This window comes from Trifolium pratense, linkage group LG5 (assembly GCF_020283565.1).
Source record: "Trifolium pratense cultivar HEN17-A07 linkage group LG5, ARS_RC_1.1, whole genome shotgun sequence".
Lineage (NCBI taxonomy): Eukaryota > Viridiplantae > Streptophyta > Magnoliopsida > Fabales > Fabaceae > Trifolium > Trifolium pratense.
This window is the reverse complement of record NC_060063.1, coordinates 53,022,734-53,040,374: the sequence shown is the minus strand read 5'-3', so window position 1 is coordinate 53,040,374 and position 17,641 is coordinate 53,022,734. Positions and strand designations below refer to the sequence as shown.

At 33.5% G+C, this 17,641-nt stretch overlaps 4 protein-coding genes across 5 annotated transcripts; 2 read left to right on the top strand and 2 right to left on the bottom strand.

The window, feature by feature from the left end:
• Positions 1–634: 634 nt before the first annotated feature.
• LOC123887142 (B3 domain-containing protein At1g49475-like) lies at positions 635–7,255 on the bottom strand. 2 transcript variants are annotated; one of them, XM_045936429.1, is made up of 6 exons: positions 7,077–7,255; positions 3,441–3,864; positions 1,661–1,797; positions 1,246–1,585; positions 1,071–1,129; positions 635–991 (listed from the first exon to the last, which is right to left on the bottom strand). In XM_045936429.1, the coding sequence occupies exons 1-4, from the start codon at positions 7,131–7,133 to the stop codon at positions 1,448–1,450; spliced, it is 756 nt and encodes a 251-aa protein (XP_045792385.1). In that variant the 5' UTR covers positions 7,134–7,255; the 3' UTR covers positions 635–991; positions 1,071–1,129; positions 1,246–1,447. The 2 variants fall into 2 exon arrangements, with proteins under 2 accessions (XP_045792385.1, XP_045792386.1); XM_045936430.1 differs by lacking the exon at positions 7,077–7,255 and adding an exon at positions 3,956–4,152.
• On the bottom strand, positions 5,657–6,932 carry LOC123887144 (B3 domain-containing protein REM9-like). Its single transcript, XM_045936431.1, has 4 exons — positions 6,801–6,932; positions 6,596–6,691; positions 6,061–6,119; positions 5,657–5,964 (listed from the first exon to the last, which is right to left on the bottom strand). Exons 1-4 carry the CDS (start codon positions 6,877–6,879, stop codon positions 5,740–5,742), a joined length of 459 nt encoding a protein of 152 aa, XP_045792387.1. The 5' UTR covers positions 6,880–6,932; the 3' UTR covers positions 5,657–5,739.
• Positions 7,256–9,076: 1,821 nt separating the features above from the next.
• LOC123884215 (inactive protein RESTRICTED TEV MOVEMENT 2-like) lies at positions 9,077–10,516 on the top strand. Its single transcript, XM_045933265.1, has 2 exons — positions 9,077–9,469; positions 9,743–10,516. The coding sequence occupies exons 1-2, from the start codon at positions 9,334–9,336 to the stop codon at positions 10,330–10,332; spliced, it is 726 nt and encodes a 241-aa protein (XP_045789221.1). The 5' UTR covers positions 9,077–9,333; the 3' UTR covers positions 10,333–10,516.
• A 670-nt stretch (positions 10,517–11,186) lies between these two features.
• On the top strand, positions 11,187–16,224 carry LOC123884214 (protein QUIRKY). Its single transcript, XM_045933264.1, has one exon. The coding sequence runs from the start codon at positions 13,050–13,052 to the stop codon at positions 16,155–16,157; it is 3,108 nt and encodes a 1,035-aa protein (XP_045789220.1). The 5' UTR covers positions 11,187–13,049; the 3' UTR covers positions 16,158–16,224.
• The last annotated feature ends 1,417 nt before the right edge of the window (positions 16,225–17,641 follow it).

The following is a 17,641-nucleotide window of genomic DNA, read 5'->3' as shown; positions in this document are numbered from 1 at the left end:
ATACCAAGTTGTGATTTTTTTTATGTGTCTTGTTTGCTTATGTTTCTTTTATTATGTTTGAAATCCTTCTTCCTGATTTTTTGGTAGGCCCTACATACACGGTATTATTAGATCCTCTAAGATATCTATATCTGCATTTGTAAGTAATTAACTATATGAAAAAATAGTAATAATCAACCGAAATGCATGGGTTGATTCTGCTTGATATGCTATATATTTGTGTGTGATTTTAAGCCTTTTATTCACCATACATTTTTTGCTTTTTTGTTTTTAAATATAATTCTTTATATGCAATGTGAGGGAATTGTGCAAAGCCTTTCCTTTGGATGGCTGATTTTTTGTCCATTTGCTTAATTTATTTTTCCAATTTTGTACTTCTTATGAATAGCATGAAATAATGAGAAAGAATATGCGAAACAAAAATGATTTTGGAACACAAAATCATACACTACTGACTATACATCATATAATATACGTCCGGTCCTCTTTTAATATTTTTTTGACTTACCTCAATTTAAAGTCGAAAACTATATATTTGTAATGACTAAAATATCGTTCGTTGTACCTTATTATAAAGGAAAGGAATCTATCTACTCGGAGATGAACCAATATATGAGTTAAAAACAACATAAAATTCATTCCAAACATTCATATAATAAAGCTCCAAATACTACATAAAAATGTAGAGCTATGTTCAAATAAACATCTAGTTATAAGTACCTCGAAAAAACAACATATATCAAGCAACTCGATGATTTTTTCGTACAATTGAAACATTAAACACAAAAATTTTCTCATCAATCAACTCAAAGAGACAAGTATCTCCAATCTCTATTTTGCAATCTTCCATAAATTGTCTCCAACCTTTACGGAACTTACAACATTTACTGCTACGATCATAAGTTACTTTTACCAACCACGACTGTTCCCCCATTTTCAACACCACAAATTTTTGACGACATCCTCTTTTCATAAACTCCTTTGGTACAATCTGTAAAAACAAACAAAAATTTCTAACATCTCTTTCTTTATATCAACGGAGTAACCATATTTTAAGTCATTATTCTTACCGGGATTTTGACATTCACCAAAACCTTGAATATGTTATGTTTCATCACATCACGATCTCCTAAATATGTATAAATACAAAATTATGATATATAATTTTTATAATGAAAATAATAAATATTTAAGAATCTTTCACAATAATAAAAGCGAAAAACTTTAGAGAAGTTAAAAGAATACCATCAAAAAAATGTACTTCTGGACGGCTCCTAGAACTTTCTCCGATGTCTTTCCTTACAACATTATTATCAAAAGAGATCTCTTCTTTATAACATTTAGGATTTGGTCCCTTTCTCGCTCGATTAATAATAATATTGAATAAAAGTGGTTCGCGTTGAGTCATCACAAACTTACAAACATCGTGAACTTGCAAGTTATTTTTTTAACTAAATAACTTCCAACCGACACCGATAATAGATGACCTAATGTTCACTTCCATAGCCATTTCCTCACCAACAAATAGGGTTGCAATTCCTTGAAAATTGTTCAAGTGTTCTCTTGAAAACTTCTTTGGTATTCTCTGTTTCAAATCATGGTAATTTAGTAGAGATATTCATTAAAGTCCAAATTAGTACATATTTTATAGCAAACTTACCAAGAATTTGCCATCAGCATAAGTTTTTGTCATTATAACATCAAAAAAGGGATTCTGATTATTGTCTCTCATAGTAATAGCCGCAGCAGTTGTTGAGCATTTTTTAGTCTTCTTCACCATGCCTCCTCTATTACTACCTGCAAAGTTAATAAAATTCTTAATTATTGAATAATTTAGAAATTATATTTTAGAAGTTAAAAAATTAATTTGGTCATAACCCAAGCTATGTGTGGCGTAGTATCCATGCTTCTCAGGTGATAGTCAAAAGAGGTTTACAATGGCGGATTGGAAATGGAGAACGTATCAATGTGTGGAACCAACCATGGCTCAGGTCTGATAGTCAAGCACATGTCACCACCAACATAGTCACAGGCTCAGATACATATGACAGTAGCATGCCTTATAAATCACAATGAAGGGAGATGGCAAATTCTACAAGTGCAGCAGTTATTTAACCAAAATGATGGCTCAGCCATCCTTCAGATTCCACTCTATTCAATGCAAGAAGCAGACATGCCGGTTTGGCGATTTAGTCGCGATGGAAAATATTCTGTACGGTCAGCATATTACCATCTAATGGAGGTGATCATTGATAATAACCATCTCAAGGAAGAAGGAAATTGGAAAAAATTGTGGAAACTCATAGTTCCAACAAGAGTGAAGATATTCTTGTGGAGAGCTCTCAGAGGCTGCTTACCTGTAAACGAAAGGCTGATTCGGAAAGGAGTTCAATGTGATTCAAGTGGCGGAAATGAGTGGCATTGTTTCTTTGGATGTAATGCTGTTCAAGAGGTTTGGATGGATGTGGGATTATCGTTGAGACTGCATCAACATATTTCAAATGCGGAGGGATTTAAGCAGCTGGTTTTTTACTTGATTGAAGAACTGGACAGCAAGATCATGGAGCAAATTTGTATGATCCTTTGGACAATTTGGTGGAGACACGATCAAAAGTGTTGGAACGATAAATTACCGACGACTTTTGAAGTTAGTAGAAGAGCTACAGAGTCACTTAACGACTAGTTGAAAGCAACAAATATGAGAACAACACACTGAAGTCCGGCTGTACATGAGACTGAACTACACTGGTGCAAACCACGACCAGGTACGCTTAAATGTAATGTCGACGCAGCGTGCTATGAGGAAGCTAACCAGTACTGCATTGGAGCTTGTTTGAGAGATGCAGAAGGCAAAGTTATACATGCTCATATGAAGAAATTTGAAGGCAAACCAGAGGTTAGAGAAGCTGAAGCAGTAGCATTATTGGAAGCTCTCAATTGGCTAAAACAGTACAACATGCAGCAAATTCAAATAGAAACAGATTGTATGCAAGTAGCCCAATGTGTTGGAGGAAAGGCTAGAATCAATATGGAGTTTGGAGTCATTATTGATAAATGTAAAAGTCTTTTATGTCATTTTCAAAACTGTAAATGTGAGGAGACAAGTTAATCGAGTGACTCATGAATTAGCTCAAGCAGCTCGTTTATATGCTAGTCCCAAATTTTTGAGTCTTATCCACCTTGTATTGAAACTATTGTTATGAATGAAATGAATTAAACTTGTTTCCGTCATTAAAAAAAGAAAAACTAATTGAGTAGCTCATGAATTAGCTCAAGCAGAACATTTATATGCTAGTCCCAAATTAAGCTTATTTATTTGTATAAGTAATTTTGCATAAATTTATAAATAAGTCAATGCAAACCAACATTTAATCTAGAAAAAAAAATAGAAGAAAAAGTACAAGTGAAATATGAAATTAAAAAAGCAATTATGAACTCACCTGATAATTTTTGTTGAGTAGAATCTAAATCCATATTAATTTTTCTCTTGCCATTTCCTGTCTTTTGAGCTTGCATGTATATTTCACTCTCATCACTCACTTCAACAATTTCTTTAGCTTCTTCTACTGCAGCTTCAACAACTTGTTCTTCATCTACTATGGATTTTATATTGGAATAGTTTATTTCTAAAGCATTGGCACAAAATATCTTAACCTTAAAACATGATCCACCTATGTATTTAAAAGTTAAGAGATTTCCATATTTTAGAGACTTTGCAAATTGGTCCCAATTTTTTTGAAACCAAATCTCACTATTACTTTTCTTCACCCAAAATATTTCTTGTTGAACCCCATTTGGGAATCTAAGGAATATTGGGTTCGATATTCCTTTCCAAAATTTCTCCACATATTTCTTGGGAATCCTCTGCAAAATTAAGAAATTAAAAATTACATGCATGCATAAATAAATAAATAAATAAATAAAATGGTAATAAAATGAATGTTTGTATGCTCACAAGGTTCTTATCTTGCAATATTATCCTATGAAATTGTGGATAATGTTGAAATGACATGATGATGATTCAAGAAAAAAGAAACAATGGTAGTAATGTCTGTAGTGATAGAGAAGAAGTTAAGACAATGCAGGGCAGTGGTTTGACCGAGAAGAACAAGTTTGTTGGGTGACATAAATTTATCTGCTTTATGTTTTCTCGTTCAAATAAATCCTCTCCTCTTCAATTTTATTTTCATTACTATTATCAGATTCTTTTGTTTGGATCTATGTTGCATAGATGTGGGTACGGTACCGGTATCCGGTACTGGTACTAGTACTTGGTACGATATTTTTAAGAAAACTAAGATACTGGTACGCTTGTATAATTTTTTTTTAATATAGTTATATAGTTAAAATAATAAAATTATATTCTTAAAGCAAATAATTAAACGTAAAAAATAGGAAACTTTAAAAGTAGTTATATCATGGTTTATACGTTTAGGAAATTAGGAGTAATAGTAAGACTATGCGGCTCTACTTTTAAAAATAAATAAAAAGGAAGGGGACTGAATCAATTCTAATTTTAAACTAAAGTGAATCTTTATTAAAAAAAATAAACAAATAAAAAATAATGGGATTGAAAAGTGTTGCAAAAAAAATGAGAATAGTTTTTGATGAAATATGTACCACATGTATACCCTGAGAGTACCATGTGCGTATCCCGGAAGTACTACGCATGTACCCACATGAAAAAACAAAAAAGAAACTCGGTACTTTGAGGCTACGTACCATGGGATTACCACACGTGTACCAGTACGTACCCGGTACCGGTACTCTATCTAAAATGGAGCACCCGTGCAACATAGGTTTGGATAGACATATTTTTGAGTTTATATGAAATAGTTTATAACAGTAAATAATTTTTTATGTGTTAATATAAGTTTTGTAAAGTAATTTATAAAAAATATTTTGTAAAGACATAATAAAAACTTATGAATTAACATAAAAGTTTATTTATTTGTATTAGATATTTTCACAAACCCAAAAGCAAGTCAAATTCAAACGGCCCTTGATATTATTATTTTTACATTAGTAGTGTTGATGTGTCCGTGTCCATGTCGGCGTGCCCGTATCAAATTCGGTGCTTTATTTTGGGTATTTAAATAGAACCCAGTATACACATATCACTTAATAGTAATAATCAACCGAAGTGCATGGGTTGATTATACTTTAATATGCTATATATTTGGGTGTGATTGAAGCCTTTAATACACCATACATTTTTTGCTTTTAAATAAAATCCTTTATATGCAATGTGAGGGAATAGTGCAATGCCTTTCCTTTGGATGGCTTATTTTTAGTCCATTTGCTTAATTTATTTGTCCAATTTTGTACTTCTTCACTACATTATGCACATCCAATTATTTGTATTAATTGATTATATTACATATAACAATGAATAGCTTGAAATAATGAGAAATAATATATGAAACAAATGATTTTGACTTACCTCAATTTTAAAGTCAAAAACTAAAATATCGTTGTAATGACTAAAATATCGTTGTACCTTACCTTGTTATAAAGGAATCGATCTAGTTCGAAACGAACCAATATGGGTTAAAAACAACATAAAAAGCATTACATACCATTCATATAATAAAGCTCCAAATACTACATCATACAAAGCTTACCAAAATACAAAATATAAAAATGTAGAGCTATGTTAATTGTTATGTCAAATCTTGTAGGACTTAAGTCGTGGACCTCCAACTTCTTTTAACCCTTAGTTTAACCCGTCGAAACAGCTCAATGATTTTTTCCAGCGATTGAAACTTGAAACACAAATTTTTTGTCATCAATCAACTCAAAGAGACAAGTATCTCCAATCTCTATTTTGCATTCTTTCACAAATTGACTCCAACCTTTATCGAACTTGCAAGATTTTACTTTTACCAACCACGACTTTCCCCCCATTTTCAACACCACATCATGTTGACGACATCCTTTTTTCATAAACTCCTTTGGTACAAACTGCAAAAACAAACAAAAATATTATATATATAGTTCTAACATCACTAACTTTATATCAACACAGTAATTAACCATATGTTATGTCATTATTCTTACCGGGATTTTGCCATTTACCAAAACCTTGAATGTGTTAGATTTCATCACATCACGATCTCCTGAATATGTATAAATACAAAATTATGATATATAATTTTTATAATGAAAATATGGTCCTCAATTTTTTTAGAGTTTTAATAAGTCTCTAAGTTAAAAACATATTCTAATTATGTCCCTAAACATAACTATTAAATATTTTATAAGGTTCGATCACAAATTACAAGTTATTTAAAAGTACAATTGCACATAACTAAAAATTATTTTCAAATTCACAAGTATTTAAAATTAGGAAAATACTAAACGATGCCTCCGGGACACTGGTTAAAGTAACTAAAATAATAATATTATCTTGAAACTTATGAAGTCAACCTCTTAAACAATGCAATTTTTTTCTTTTCTTTTCCTTTTTAGTTCCTTAACTAGCGCCCCGGGACACTAGTTAGCATGACTCTTAAAATTAATACAACTAAAATGTTTTAGCTCATATAAACTTACAAATAATTGACAAGTTATAAAGACCAAAATAAAAACTTACCATAAAAAAAATGTACTTTTGAACAGCTACTAGAACTTCCTCCGGTGTCTTTCCTCTTTACAACATTATTATCACAAGAGATCCCTTCTTTATAACCTTGTCATGGATCAAAGAAATTAAGCCATATAGAAGCTAATCAAATAACAATTAAAAAAAATTCAATAACAAAAACAATAAAAGCAATAGAAAGGAAAGAAAGAAAAACCTAAGAACTTCTCAGGATTTGGTCCATTTGTGGCTCGTTTAATAATAATAGTGAAGAAAAGTGGTTCGCGTTGAGTCATCACAAACTTACAAACATCGTTAACTTGCAAGTTATATTTTTCGCTAAATAACTTCCAACCGGTACCTATAAAAGATGCTTTATTTTTATTATTAAACCGGTACCTATAAGAAATTAAAAAAAGGTATAACATTTTACATGGATGCATAAATAAATCAATAAATAAAATGGTAAAAAAATGAATGTTTGTATGCTTACAAGGTTCTTATCTTGCAATATTATCCTATGAAATTGTGGGTAATGTTGAAATGACATGATGATGATTCAAGAAGAAAGAAAACAATGGTAGTAGTGTCTATAGTGGTAAAGAAGAAGTAGTATTGTAGTGCAACTACCAATTAAGAAGAACAAGTTTATTGGGTGTTGGGTCCAAATATGGTTGACTGTGTCAGTGACATAAATTCATTTGCTTTAAGTTTTCTCGTTGATAAGTACACCATTTAAATGATAAAATATGAAGTTGTTTTCATGAGCTTTACTATATTGATATGCTAAATAGTGTCCCGGGGCACTAGTTAAGGATATAAATATGGAAATTTCATTTCGTAAATTGTGCATTCAATGCTTTAATATGTAAAAAATTATTCTCTCTCATCATTAACTTTTTTATTTGTTTCTTTTTTTAGTATGCTTAACTAGTGCTCCGGGGGCACTGTTTAGCATAACCCATAATTAATATATATGTGAAGGAAGGAGTTCAAATTTTGGACATCTTACTTGTACATTTTAAGGGTAGTTTTTTTTTTTTTTATTATTATGATATTGGTACGAAAGATAAAGTGTTTTAAACATAAGGTGTTTCAAACATCATTCAAGAGTAATCATAATTATGACGGTCCAATATTAATTAGAAAAAATTACATCGACTTTCCTTAAGGTCTCTTCACCTAAAATCCTACCAACGACCGTGCTTGGAAGTTGCAAAATGCCACAAAACACCGAACCACTAACCATTAAACAATGCGACTTTCTAAATATTTTTGTTTGACAACACCAAATTTTGAGTTTATACCTTTTAACTTATAAGTTCACATGATAAGAAAAATCCGTTTAGTAAAGTTTTTTTCCTCATGAGCTTTTTGCTTATTTTGATAAGTTGAATTAACTTATAGCTTGTACGTAGTTTATATCTTATCATTTTTTCTTTCAATTTTATCACTGTCATCTTACTTTAAAAAAATTAAATATATCATTTTATGTCATTTCATACTTATAAGTTATTCCAACCGTTAATTTGACCAAATACAACATATTCAATCATTTAACTTATTTACTACAGCTATAAGCTAATTCGCTATAAACTACATTATCAATACTTTTTTTACAAATACCTTATCGGTTATCCACTATGTTTTACCAAATTGAATAATGTGAAAACTCTCGCTCCAAAAAGAAGAAGAGAATTAAGCAACAGAAAATTGGAGATACATGCAAATATTTTTATTTTGGGTTACTACATGCAAATATTTTATCAATGCGACAAATTGACATAATTTTGTCAACACTATAAATTACAATTCAAATTTAACAGTATATTGTTATAAATTAAATACTCGACAATTTTATTTTTTTTACTCAACAATTGTTGTAGTGCACTAAGCTGAGCGTGTTCTACACAATTCCAAATCTATTATGTATAAACACATATATAAATGATAAAAATTAAATTATAAATAATTTAATCACATTGATATTGACTACTCCCTCCGTGACAATTATAAATAAAAATTCATTTTCTAGGTTCATTGTATATTTAATGAATCTGGTATTCATTAAATAGTTTAATGAATATACAATGAACCTAGAAAGTCGATTTTTGGTTATAAAATGTCACGGAGGAAGTATTTTATTTAAGTTTTATATTTACACCTAAATTTAAATAGTTTATGTTTGAGCCTATATAGAAGTGTTCATCACTGGAGCTTATTATATTGACCTCCCAAACTAAAACTAACAATGGACTAGCTTTAAAATAAAAATAATAAAAAATACTGTACTTTGCATGGTTACCTTAAGATAAAATAATTCAAGCAGAAATATTAAATCATTATTTTTTTTTTTTTTTGAGGTTAGAAATATTAAATCATTATTATATACTGTATTGATTACATAAACTCCGCCGAAAGAAGAAGGCCTAGAAATAAGTAAAGCAAGGAATACTCAGCTTTTTGGAGTATCAAACTATATAGGTTACCACAATTCAAAATTCTAGATTCATGCATCTCAAGTTTGGAATAATTAAGAATGTTCAAGCAAGCAAAGCAAGCTAACCAAAGAGCTTAATTGATCACGAGGAAAACATGGAAACCCACAACAAGCAATTATACGTTCAAATTATATATAGCTTCCAAAGGTTAATTGCATGCAAATCATAACAGTGTTTCTTCAATAATCAACACCAATTTCTTATAATCTTCAAGTTCATATTAGTGGTTAATTTTTTCATCCTCAAATAATGGCCAATGTTAGAGGTACTCCAAGGTATGGAGTTATAAGACCTATGGCACGCACTCCAGTTGTTGAAGAGATTGTACCTAATTCTGGATGGACAGAGGATTCTACTGGCCATTATCTTCTAGTGGATCTTCCTGGTATATATATTGCATTGATATCACTAACTTTTGAACAGAAAATAATATTCATATGATCAATTGAGAAGAATTAATCCCATAAACCAATGATACAATACAACTAGGTTTATGTAATTATTGTTAATTTTATGTGAAAATAATCTAACAGAAAAAAAAAAATCCATGAACTATATAGTTAGTACATATATTTACAAGGATTTTTTGTATAATATTGATGCCATGAAAACATGAATAACCCAAAACTTTTTTTTTTCTTGTCATGTTTTTATACAGAATTTGTGAAGGAAGATGTAAAGCTTCAAGTTGATAGCAGTGGCCGAATAGTTGTCAAGGGAGGAAGGCAGGCAAGTGAGCAAAAACGCGTTAATTTTCACCTGAGTTTTCCTGCGCCAGAGGATTCTGAGGTTGATAAGATAGCCGGAAAATTTGACGGGGGGATTCTTTACGTGACTCTCCCTAAGCGAATTGTACAAGAGAAGAACAAACAAAGTGACACAGAGGAGACTGGAATTAGAAGTGTGGAAAGAGCAGAAGAACATGATAGCCATAAAACCAAAGCTGATAGTGATGATGAAGGGAGAGACCATAATCAACATGAAGGGAGAGACCATAATCAACATGTTGGTCATGAAGTACACGAAGAAAGAAATCTTGGTCATGAAGAACACGAAGAAGAAAGAAATGAAAATGCGCACATACCGGATTTTACTGGACAAGTAACAAGAAAGTGGGATCAAGAAACCATGTTAAGAACTGCAGTGGATATTTTGAGTAAAAACAAAGGAATTGTTGTCACTGCTGTTATAGCCTTCTCCTTGGGGATGTATGTATCTAGTAAATTTCAATTTTCAGAAGCACCATAAGAAGTCCTTTGACCTGCATCCATTAATGTATATCCACCACTTAAGTTCAAAATATTATGTACCTATAGAACAAAGTATTATGCATATATTCAAACATTAAATATACCTATATCTGATATATCTTTCTTTGTTTCCAGTCTTATTCTAAATCTGTTATATGATTAATTTTATATGTCAGAACTCATTTTTCATGTCATAAGAACAGAATGATTGTGGAGTGAATTTTAAGAGAGCTAATTGGACATGTTAGTTTCTGCAGCTTAATATACACCATCTCATCTTTTTCCTTAGTTGTTCATAATCTTCATCAAATCAAATGGCTGGCTACAATATGAATGACTCAGAAGAAGTCTTAAATAAGATACAATCATCACAATAATGATCTGTTAACTTTACTCAAAGAAAGAAGAAAATAAACTTCCAAGTTCCTTCTTTCAAAAATGCTTAGTTCTTCTCTATCCAATAATCTTATGTTGGCTTCTATCCTTTGATGGAAAAACCTCAAAAAACAAAACTACAAACTAGATGACATCACCTCTTCTTTTCAAAAACCTCCTTTGCATATATGATTCTTTAAACAATATTCTCCACTGACCTTAATCCAGTAACTTGATCCCAATTATGCTAAATCAGAAAAGCACTATGTCAAAATTTACTTTTTATCTTAAAGGATCAGATTCCACAAGTAGTCCATCAATTTAAAAAGAGCATAACTGCACCTGATGCTTATGCAGGAAAGAGAAGCTTCTTCCTGAGCTTAAATTGTTTGTCTGCTTCTTCTGGTTACCTAAACTATTCCATTTATGATAAATTAGTTAATAGTTAAAAAAATGAATAACTTTCCAAAACTTTTTCAAATTTCTTATTCAAAATCTACATAAAAAATAATAGTTACACGATATAATAACATCATGTGGCATTCCTAAATACTGAAAAATAATGAGCTTGTTGAACACAATTGGGATATAGTGGAATAGTGCTTGAAGGAGCTTCCTGAACACTAGTATATAAATCAATATATAGTTTTGCTTGAAACAAGAAAGGAAAGGTGCTTGGAGTTTTTGATGTTGACAAGTAATGCATGGGGAGGAATAAGGGAACCAAAGGGGTAGGGAAGGAAGGATAAAGGTGATGCTTTGTCCTAGAACTTTATTCAAAATGCAGATGCTTTTTGACAAAAAATTATGGGTCCATGGTTGGGACGCGGAATCATGTGCCTTCCTACAGAGGCTTGTAGCTTTCATTGAAAATTTAAACCTATGCATTCGTATTGGGATCACAGAGTTTATCGAAATCGAAATCACAGTGAGAGATCGAAATCGAGAGTAGATTCTCTCCAGTATAAATTTCCCCCTGTTTAATCTCCACCCCATGTTCTGTACTATTGCAAGATAATTATTAATTAAAAAATGAATCAATGGCTAGAATAAAAAATTTACTCCCTCCTGTGAAAATCAAACTGGAGGGGATCTACTCTCATCGAAATCAAGGTGAGAGTTACATGCATGATTTTAAAGAGAAACTACCGTAATATGAAACATACATTAAAGAGTTACATGCATGTTTGGTATTACGGTGAATTTACTAAAATCACAGTGAAGTGGAACCACCGCAATCTTTTAAAAACTCCACTGTGTAACATTTGCAAAATCACGGTAATAAATTCCCTGTTATTCCGATGAAATCACCATTGGTACCAACACACAAATACACCTTCCAACATTGTTAGTCAAACAATGTCATGAAGAGGGATGAACATGTACATAATAACTACAAGTCCTAGATATTGCTATTGGTGTACACACACACTTTTTAACATCACAATCTCATCTATACTTCCTCTTGCAAAAAACAATATTTCATACTTGAATTGAATATCACACATGAAACCAATAACTTCTATAATAGTTAAATAAATCAACAGTAACAAACAAGAGATCTAGAGCGTGACAACAAACTTTGTTAAACAATAAATTTATGATTTATCTGCCACTCTCCCCAATTTGTTTTTTGACTAAAAGGGTTAAGACAAACAAGCGTGTGACTCTAAAAACATTAATAAATAAATCCAAAATTCAATTTTTATATCACAAAAGCAAGAAAAACTCTTCTCATACTTATGATTGCTTTTACAAAAATAAAATAAAATAAATGGTATGATCACAAATAAAAAATGCACATGTGCATTCATTCATGAATTGATATCTCACTCACATATAGAAAATTTAACCAAAAAAAAAACATAGAAAATTTAAGAATTAGAATCAGAACTTTTTGTCTGTGACTAGGAGATTAGTAAATAGAAAAAAAGTGAGATGCTTGCTTGGGCCATTCATATTACATTCATTCTCACTCAACTCAACAATAGCCATCAAGTTAAAATCAATAAATAAATAAAAACATTCACAAATTCACAAACTAATCTTAAAATAATATTCTCTTACAAAAAAACAATTAAAAAAAAAAGCTGAGGTGGATGATAACGAACCCGTAGTGGAGGTAATTGAAAAAAGTTGTAAAAGAAATCAATCCTTCACAAGAGAGCATGGAATCCAACCTGCTCACAAACAAACCTTCCTTCCTTCCCTAAATAAACGGAAAAAATATTAATTAAATTATCATTAAAATAAAATAATAAAAACGCAACCTTCAACGCAATAGTACAATACACAGAACGAAAACGAGTCTTTTATTTTCTATTCTCGAGATATGAGAATATGAACACTATGACGACGCCGTTTCAACAAGGACCACCGCAAACGGTGAGAAGATTGGCGGTCGAAGTTGTTGATGCACGAAATCTTCTTCCTAAAGATGGTCAAGGAAGTTCTAGTCCTTATGTTGTGGCGGATTTTGATGGTCAGAGAAAACGAACCACCACCCGGTTCAAAGAGCTTAACCCGGTTTGGAATGAATCACTTGAGTTCATTGTTTCTGACCCGGAAAATATGGAGTTTGAAGAGCTTGAAGTTGAGGTTTATAATGATAAGAAATTTGGGAATGGTAGTGGACGGAAGAATCATTTTCTCGGTAGAGTGAAGCTTTATGGAACTCAGTTTTCAGGTAGAGGAGAAGAAGCTTTGGTTTATTATACTTTAGAGAAGAAGAGTGTTTTCAGTTGGGTTAGAGGTGAAATTGGTCTCAAGATTTATTACTATGATGAGATGTTACAGCAAGAGGAACAACAACAACAACAACAACAACAACAGGAGCAACAACGGCCGCCGGAGGAGGAGCGACACGGTGGTGGTGGTAATGAGCAAGAGAGAAACAGGCCTCCGATGATGGTTGAAGAGGGAAGGGTTTTTCAGGTTTCTGAACAAATGGAGCATTGTGTTCCACTTCCAGATGGTCCTCATTCGCCGCGTGTTGTGGTTATGGAAGAATCACCTTCTCCGGTGGTTCGTGTTCAACAGGATCCACCGTTACCGGAGATGTATGGTCCACCGGAACCTGAAATGCAGTATAATCATCACCAGCCAGAAGTGAGGAAAATGCAGGCAATGAGAAATGATAGAGTGAAGATTATGAAAAGACCGAACGGTGGTGGTGATTATGCTCCGAAAGATATCTCCGGGAAGAAACCAAACGGTGAATCTGAAAGGATTCATCCCTATGATCTAGTTGAACCAATGCAGTATCTGTTTGTTAGAATCGTGAAAGTTCGTGGGCTTAATCCTCCAACTGAAAGCCCATTCGTGAAGGTTCGAACAACAAGTCACTATGTTAGATCGAAGCCCGCTAGTTACCGGCCCAACGAGCCTAACGACTCGCCGGAATGGAACCAGGTGTTTGCTTTGGGTTATAACAAAACCGACGCAACCGGTGCCACGTTGGAGATTTCCGTTTGGGATTCACCAACAGAGCAATTTCTCGGTGGTGTTTGTTTTGATCTTTCAGATGTACCTATTCGAGATTCACCAGATAGTCCTCTTGCTCCACAATGGTACCGTCTCGAAGGTGGCGCCGCTGAACAAAACACCGGTAGAGTCTCCGGTGATATACAGCTTTCCGTTTGGATCGGAACTCAATCTGACGATGCTTTTCCAGAAGCATGGAGTTCAGATGCACCATACGTGGCGCATACTCGTTCGAAGGTTTATCAATCTCCGAAGCTTTGGTATCTAAGAGTTACAGTAATGGAAGCACAAGACCTGAATCTGACTCCGAATCTACCTCCATTAACAGCACCGGAAATAAGAGTAAAGGTTCAATTAGGGTTTCAATCACAGAGAACGAGAAGAGGATCAATGAATCACCACAGCATGTCGTTTCACTGGTACGAAGATCTTCTCTTCGTAGCTGGAGAGCCACTAGAAGATTCCATGGTCCTTCTGGTAGAAGATCGCACCACCAAGGAAGCAGCCTTACTCGGCCACGTGGTAATTCCTCTTACTTCAATTGAACAACGAATAGACGACCGCCACGTGCCTGCCAAATGGTTTCCATTAGAAGGTGGAACCTACTGCGGACGAGTCCACCTACGTCTCTGTTTAGAAGGTGGTTATCACGTGCTTGATGAAGCGGCGCACGTGTGCAGCGATTTCCGTCCCACCGCGAAATCTCTCTGGAAACCACCCGTTGGTATACTTGAACTTGGAATCCTAGGCGCTCGCGGTCTTCTCCCAATGAAATCCAAGGGTCCAGGAAAAGGTTCCACCGATGCGTACTGTGTAGCAAAATACGGTAAAAAATGGGTACGAACACGCACCGTAACAGATAGCTTTGATCCACGTTGGAACGAACAGTACACGTGGCAGGTATACGATCCATGTACAGTCTTGACCGTAGGCGTATTCGACAACTGGCGTATGTTTGCTGACGTGTCAGAAGAAAGACCAGATTGCCGTATAGGAAAAATCCGTATACGAGTCTCTACGCTAGAAAGCAACAAAATCTACACAAGTTCATATCCTTTACTTGTTCTAACTCGAACCGGTTTAAAGAAAATGGGTGAAATCGAGTTAGCGGTTCGGTTCGCATGCCCAAGTTTTATGCCAGACACGTGTGCAGTTTACGGACAACCGTTACTTCCAAAAATGCATTACATCCGTCCACTTGGCGTGGCTCAGCAGGAAGCTCTCCGTGGCGCAGCCACAAAAATGGTGGCGCAGTGGCTGGCGCGGTCTGAGCCACCAATGGGACATGAAGTTGTTCGTTATATGTTGGATGCTGACTCACACGCGTGGAGTATGAGAAAAAGTAAAGCGAATTGGTTTAGAATTGTTGCAGTTTTATCTTGGGCCGTTGGATTAGCTAAATGGTTAGATGATATAAGAAGATGGAAAAATCCAGTTACAACGGTTTTACTTCATATACTTTACTTAGTCCTTGTTTGGTATCCAGATTTAATTGTTCCAACCGGGTTTTTATACGTTGTTTTAATCGGAATCTGGTATTACCGATTCAGACCTAAAATACCTGCTGGTATGGATACAAGATTATCACAAGCCGAAGCTGTTGATCCCGATGAATTAGACGAAGAATTCGACACAATGCCTAGCTCCAAACCACCTGATTTGGTTAGGATTAGGTACGATAGGTTAAGAATGTTGGCTGCGAGGGTGCAAACTGTTTTGGGGGATTTTGCTACACAAGGAGAAAGACTTCAAGCATTGGTTAGTTGGAGAGATCCAAGAGCAACGAAATTGTTCATTGGAGTGTGTTTTGTTGTTGCTATTATACTTTATTCTGTGCCTCCTAAAATGGTTGCTGTGGCTTTAGGATTCTATTATCTTCGTCATCCAATGTTCCGGAATCCTATGCCTCCGGCTAGTTTGAACTTTTTCCGACGACTTCCTAGTTTGTCTGATAGGTTGATGTAGATTAAACTGTGGTGAAAGCCAAAATAGTATTACTAGTATTCAAATTCATAAATTAGTTTTATTTTAATTTATTTTTTTACTGGGTTTTTTTAAGTGGTGACAATTTATTTATTTAGAAATGGAAATTAATTTGATTTTTTATGATAGGGTGAGGAAAGGACAAGCACTAGTTTCTGAAAAAGTTGTTGTCCTTACAGTAATTTTCATTGTAAGGAAGGAGTGAAAAGGGTTTGTGGGAAAGTGACTTTGTCATGATTTATTTTTGAAATATGTTGACTATGGGCACTGTAGGAAGCTCGAAATAAGAGAAAGGTGGGAATTGGAGGTAAGAGACAAACATGGTTGGAGAAATTTTGGGCACCTCCAACCAAGAGAAACATGTTTTGTGAAATTTCAAAATATTGCATCAATAGCTAGCTGCATTACGGTTTTGTTTCTTTATGTTTTGTTGCGCAATTTCAAAATAATTCTTGACTTTCCTGATTTTTTTGGATCTATGTAACTTTACCTCTAGAGAGGACTTTATATAGATGTAAGTAAGATTTGTGGTTCTTTATATACTGTTTGCACAAACAAATCTGTGAGGTCAATCACTGTCGGTTCTTCTTTATAAATTGCGAATATGATGAAGAGCTTTTATCGGCTTGAGGCTTTTTTTAAAGCTGAGTAGAAATTTAATAAGAGAAGAAAGTCGCCTAGAAATGATTTAGATCTGAGGCTATATGCATGCATGTAAGAGTATTTGAATGGCTCTGCTGTATATTTATAATCTAAACACTCTTTTTTGGTGAACATGTAATCTAAACACATTAATTAAGGAGGTTAATTAAAATGAGAATGGCCTTATGAGTTATGAGATTACTCAACTCCATCACAAAAATTTTAGTCATGATCTTGTGACAATAATTAAAATCTTGACTCCAACCAATGCATGGTGTGACTAATTTTACTTGAGTTTTTCTATCGTGCCAAAAATTTCAATGAAGTCTAACACAACTTTTCACACATGTTCTGAAACAAGTTTGATTTGTTATATACACAAATTCCAACCATCACTACCTTGCAGGAAGATTGAAAAACTTCGGAATGCATTTTCAAATAAACGGAGTGCTAGAGTCACACCCTCTAACACACTCTTTAAATACACTCTAATAATGAAAAGCCACATCATCACTGCTTTATGATTCTAAACTCAACTTTTCACACCCTCTAACACACTCCAATAAATGTAACATTTTCATGGGCCTATGGCCCTCTCGGGAATAAATCCAAATATGTCGTTATGCTTGATTAATAATGTGACAAAGACGTTGCAATTGACAATTGACATAGATAGTTATTTTGAGAATGTTAATTGTGCTTCCATGGTTTTAGCAACACAATAACTCAAATTCGATTTCTAAAAAAAATAATTTTTTGTTAAATTTTACTTACCATCCGGTCAATCTTCAAATTAATAGTCTCTTCTTCTATGAATCAAAAGA

Excerpts from the sequence above, each read along its gene's own strand:
- LOC123887144 (XM_045936431.1), bottom strand. The coding sequence starts at position 6,879 with ATGACTCAACGCGAACCACTTTTCTTCACTATTATTATTAAACGAGCC. Across the intron at positions 6,120-6,595 it reads AAAAGTACATTTTTTTTATG|GAGATCGTGATGTGATGAAA; the intron begins GTAAGTTTTTAT and ends ATACATATTCAG. Across the intron at positions 5,965-6,060 it reads TGGTAAATGGCAAAATCCCG|TTTGTACCAAAGGAGTTTAT; the intron begins GTAAGAATAATG and ends TTGTTTTTGCAG.
- LOC123887142 (XM_045936429.1), bottom strand. The coding sequence starts at position 7,133 with ATGTCATTTCAACATTACCCACAATTTCATAGGATAATATTGCAAGAT. Across the intron at positions 3,865-7,076 it reads TATTGCAAGATAAGAACCTT|AGGATTCCCAAGAAATATGT; the intron begins GTAAGCATACAA and ends TTAATTTTGCAG. Across the intron at positions 1,586-1,660 it reads ATGCTGATGGCAAATTCTTG|AGAATACCAAAGAAGTTTTC; the intron begins GTAAGTTTGCTA and ends GATTTGAAACAG.
- LOC123884215 (XM_045933265.1), top strand. The coding sequence starts at position 9,334 with ATGGCCAATGTTAGAGGTACTCCAAGGTATGGAGTTATAAGACCTATG. Across the intron at positions 9,470-9,742 it reads TCTTCTAGTGGATCTTCCTG|AATTTGTGAAGGAAGATGTA; the intron begins GTATATATATTG and ends GTTTTTATACAG.
- LOC123884214 (XM_045933264.1), top strand. The coding sequence starts at position 13,050 with ATGAACACTATGACGACGCCGTTTCAACAAGGACCACCGCAAACGGTG.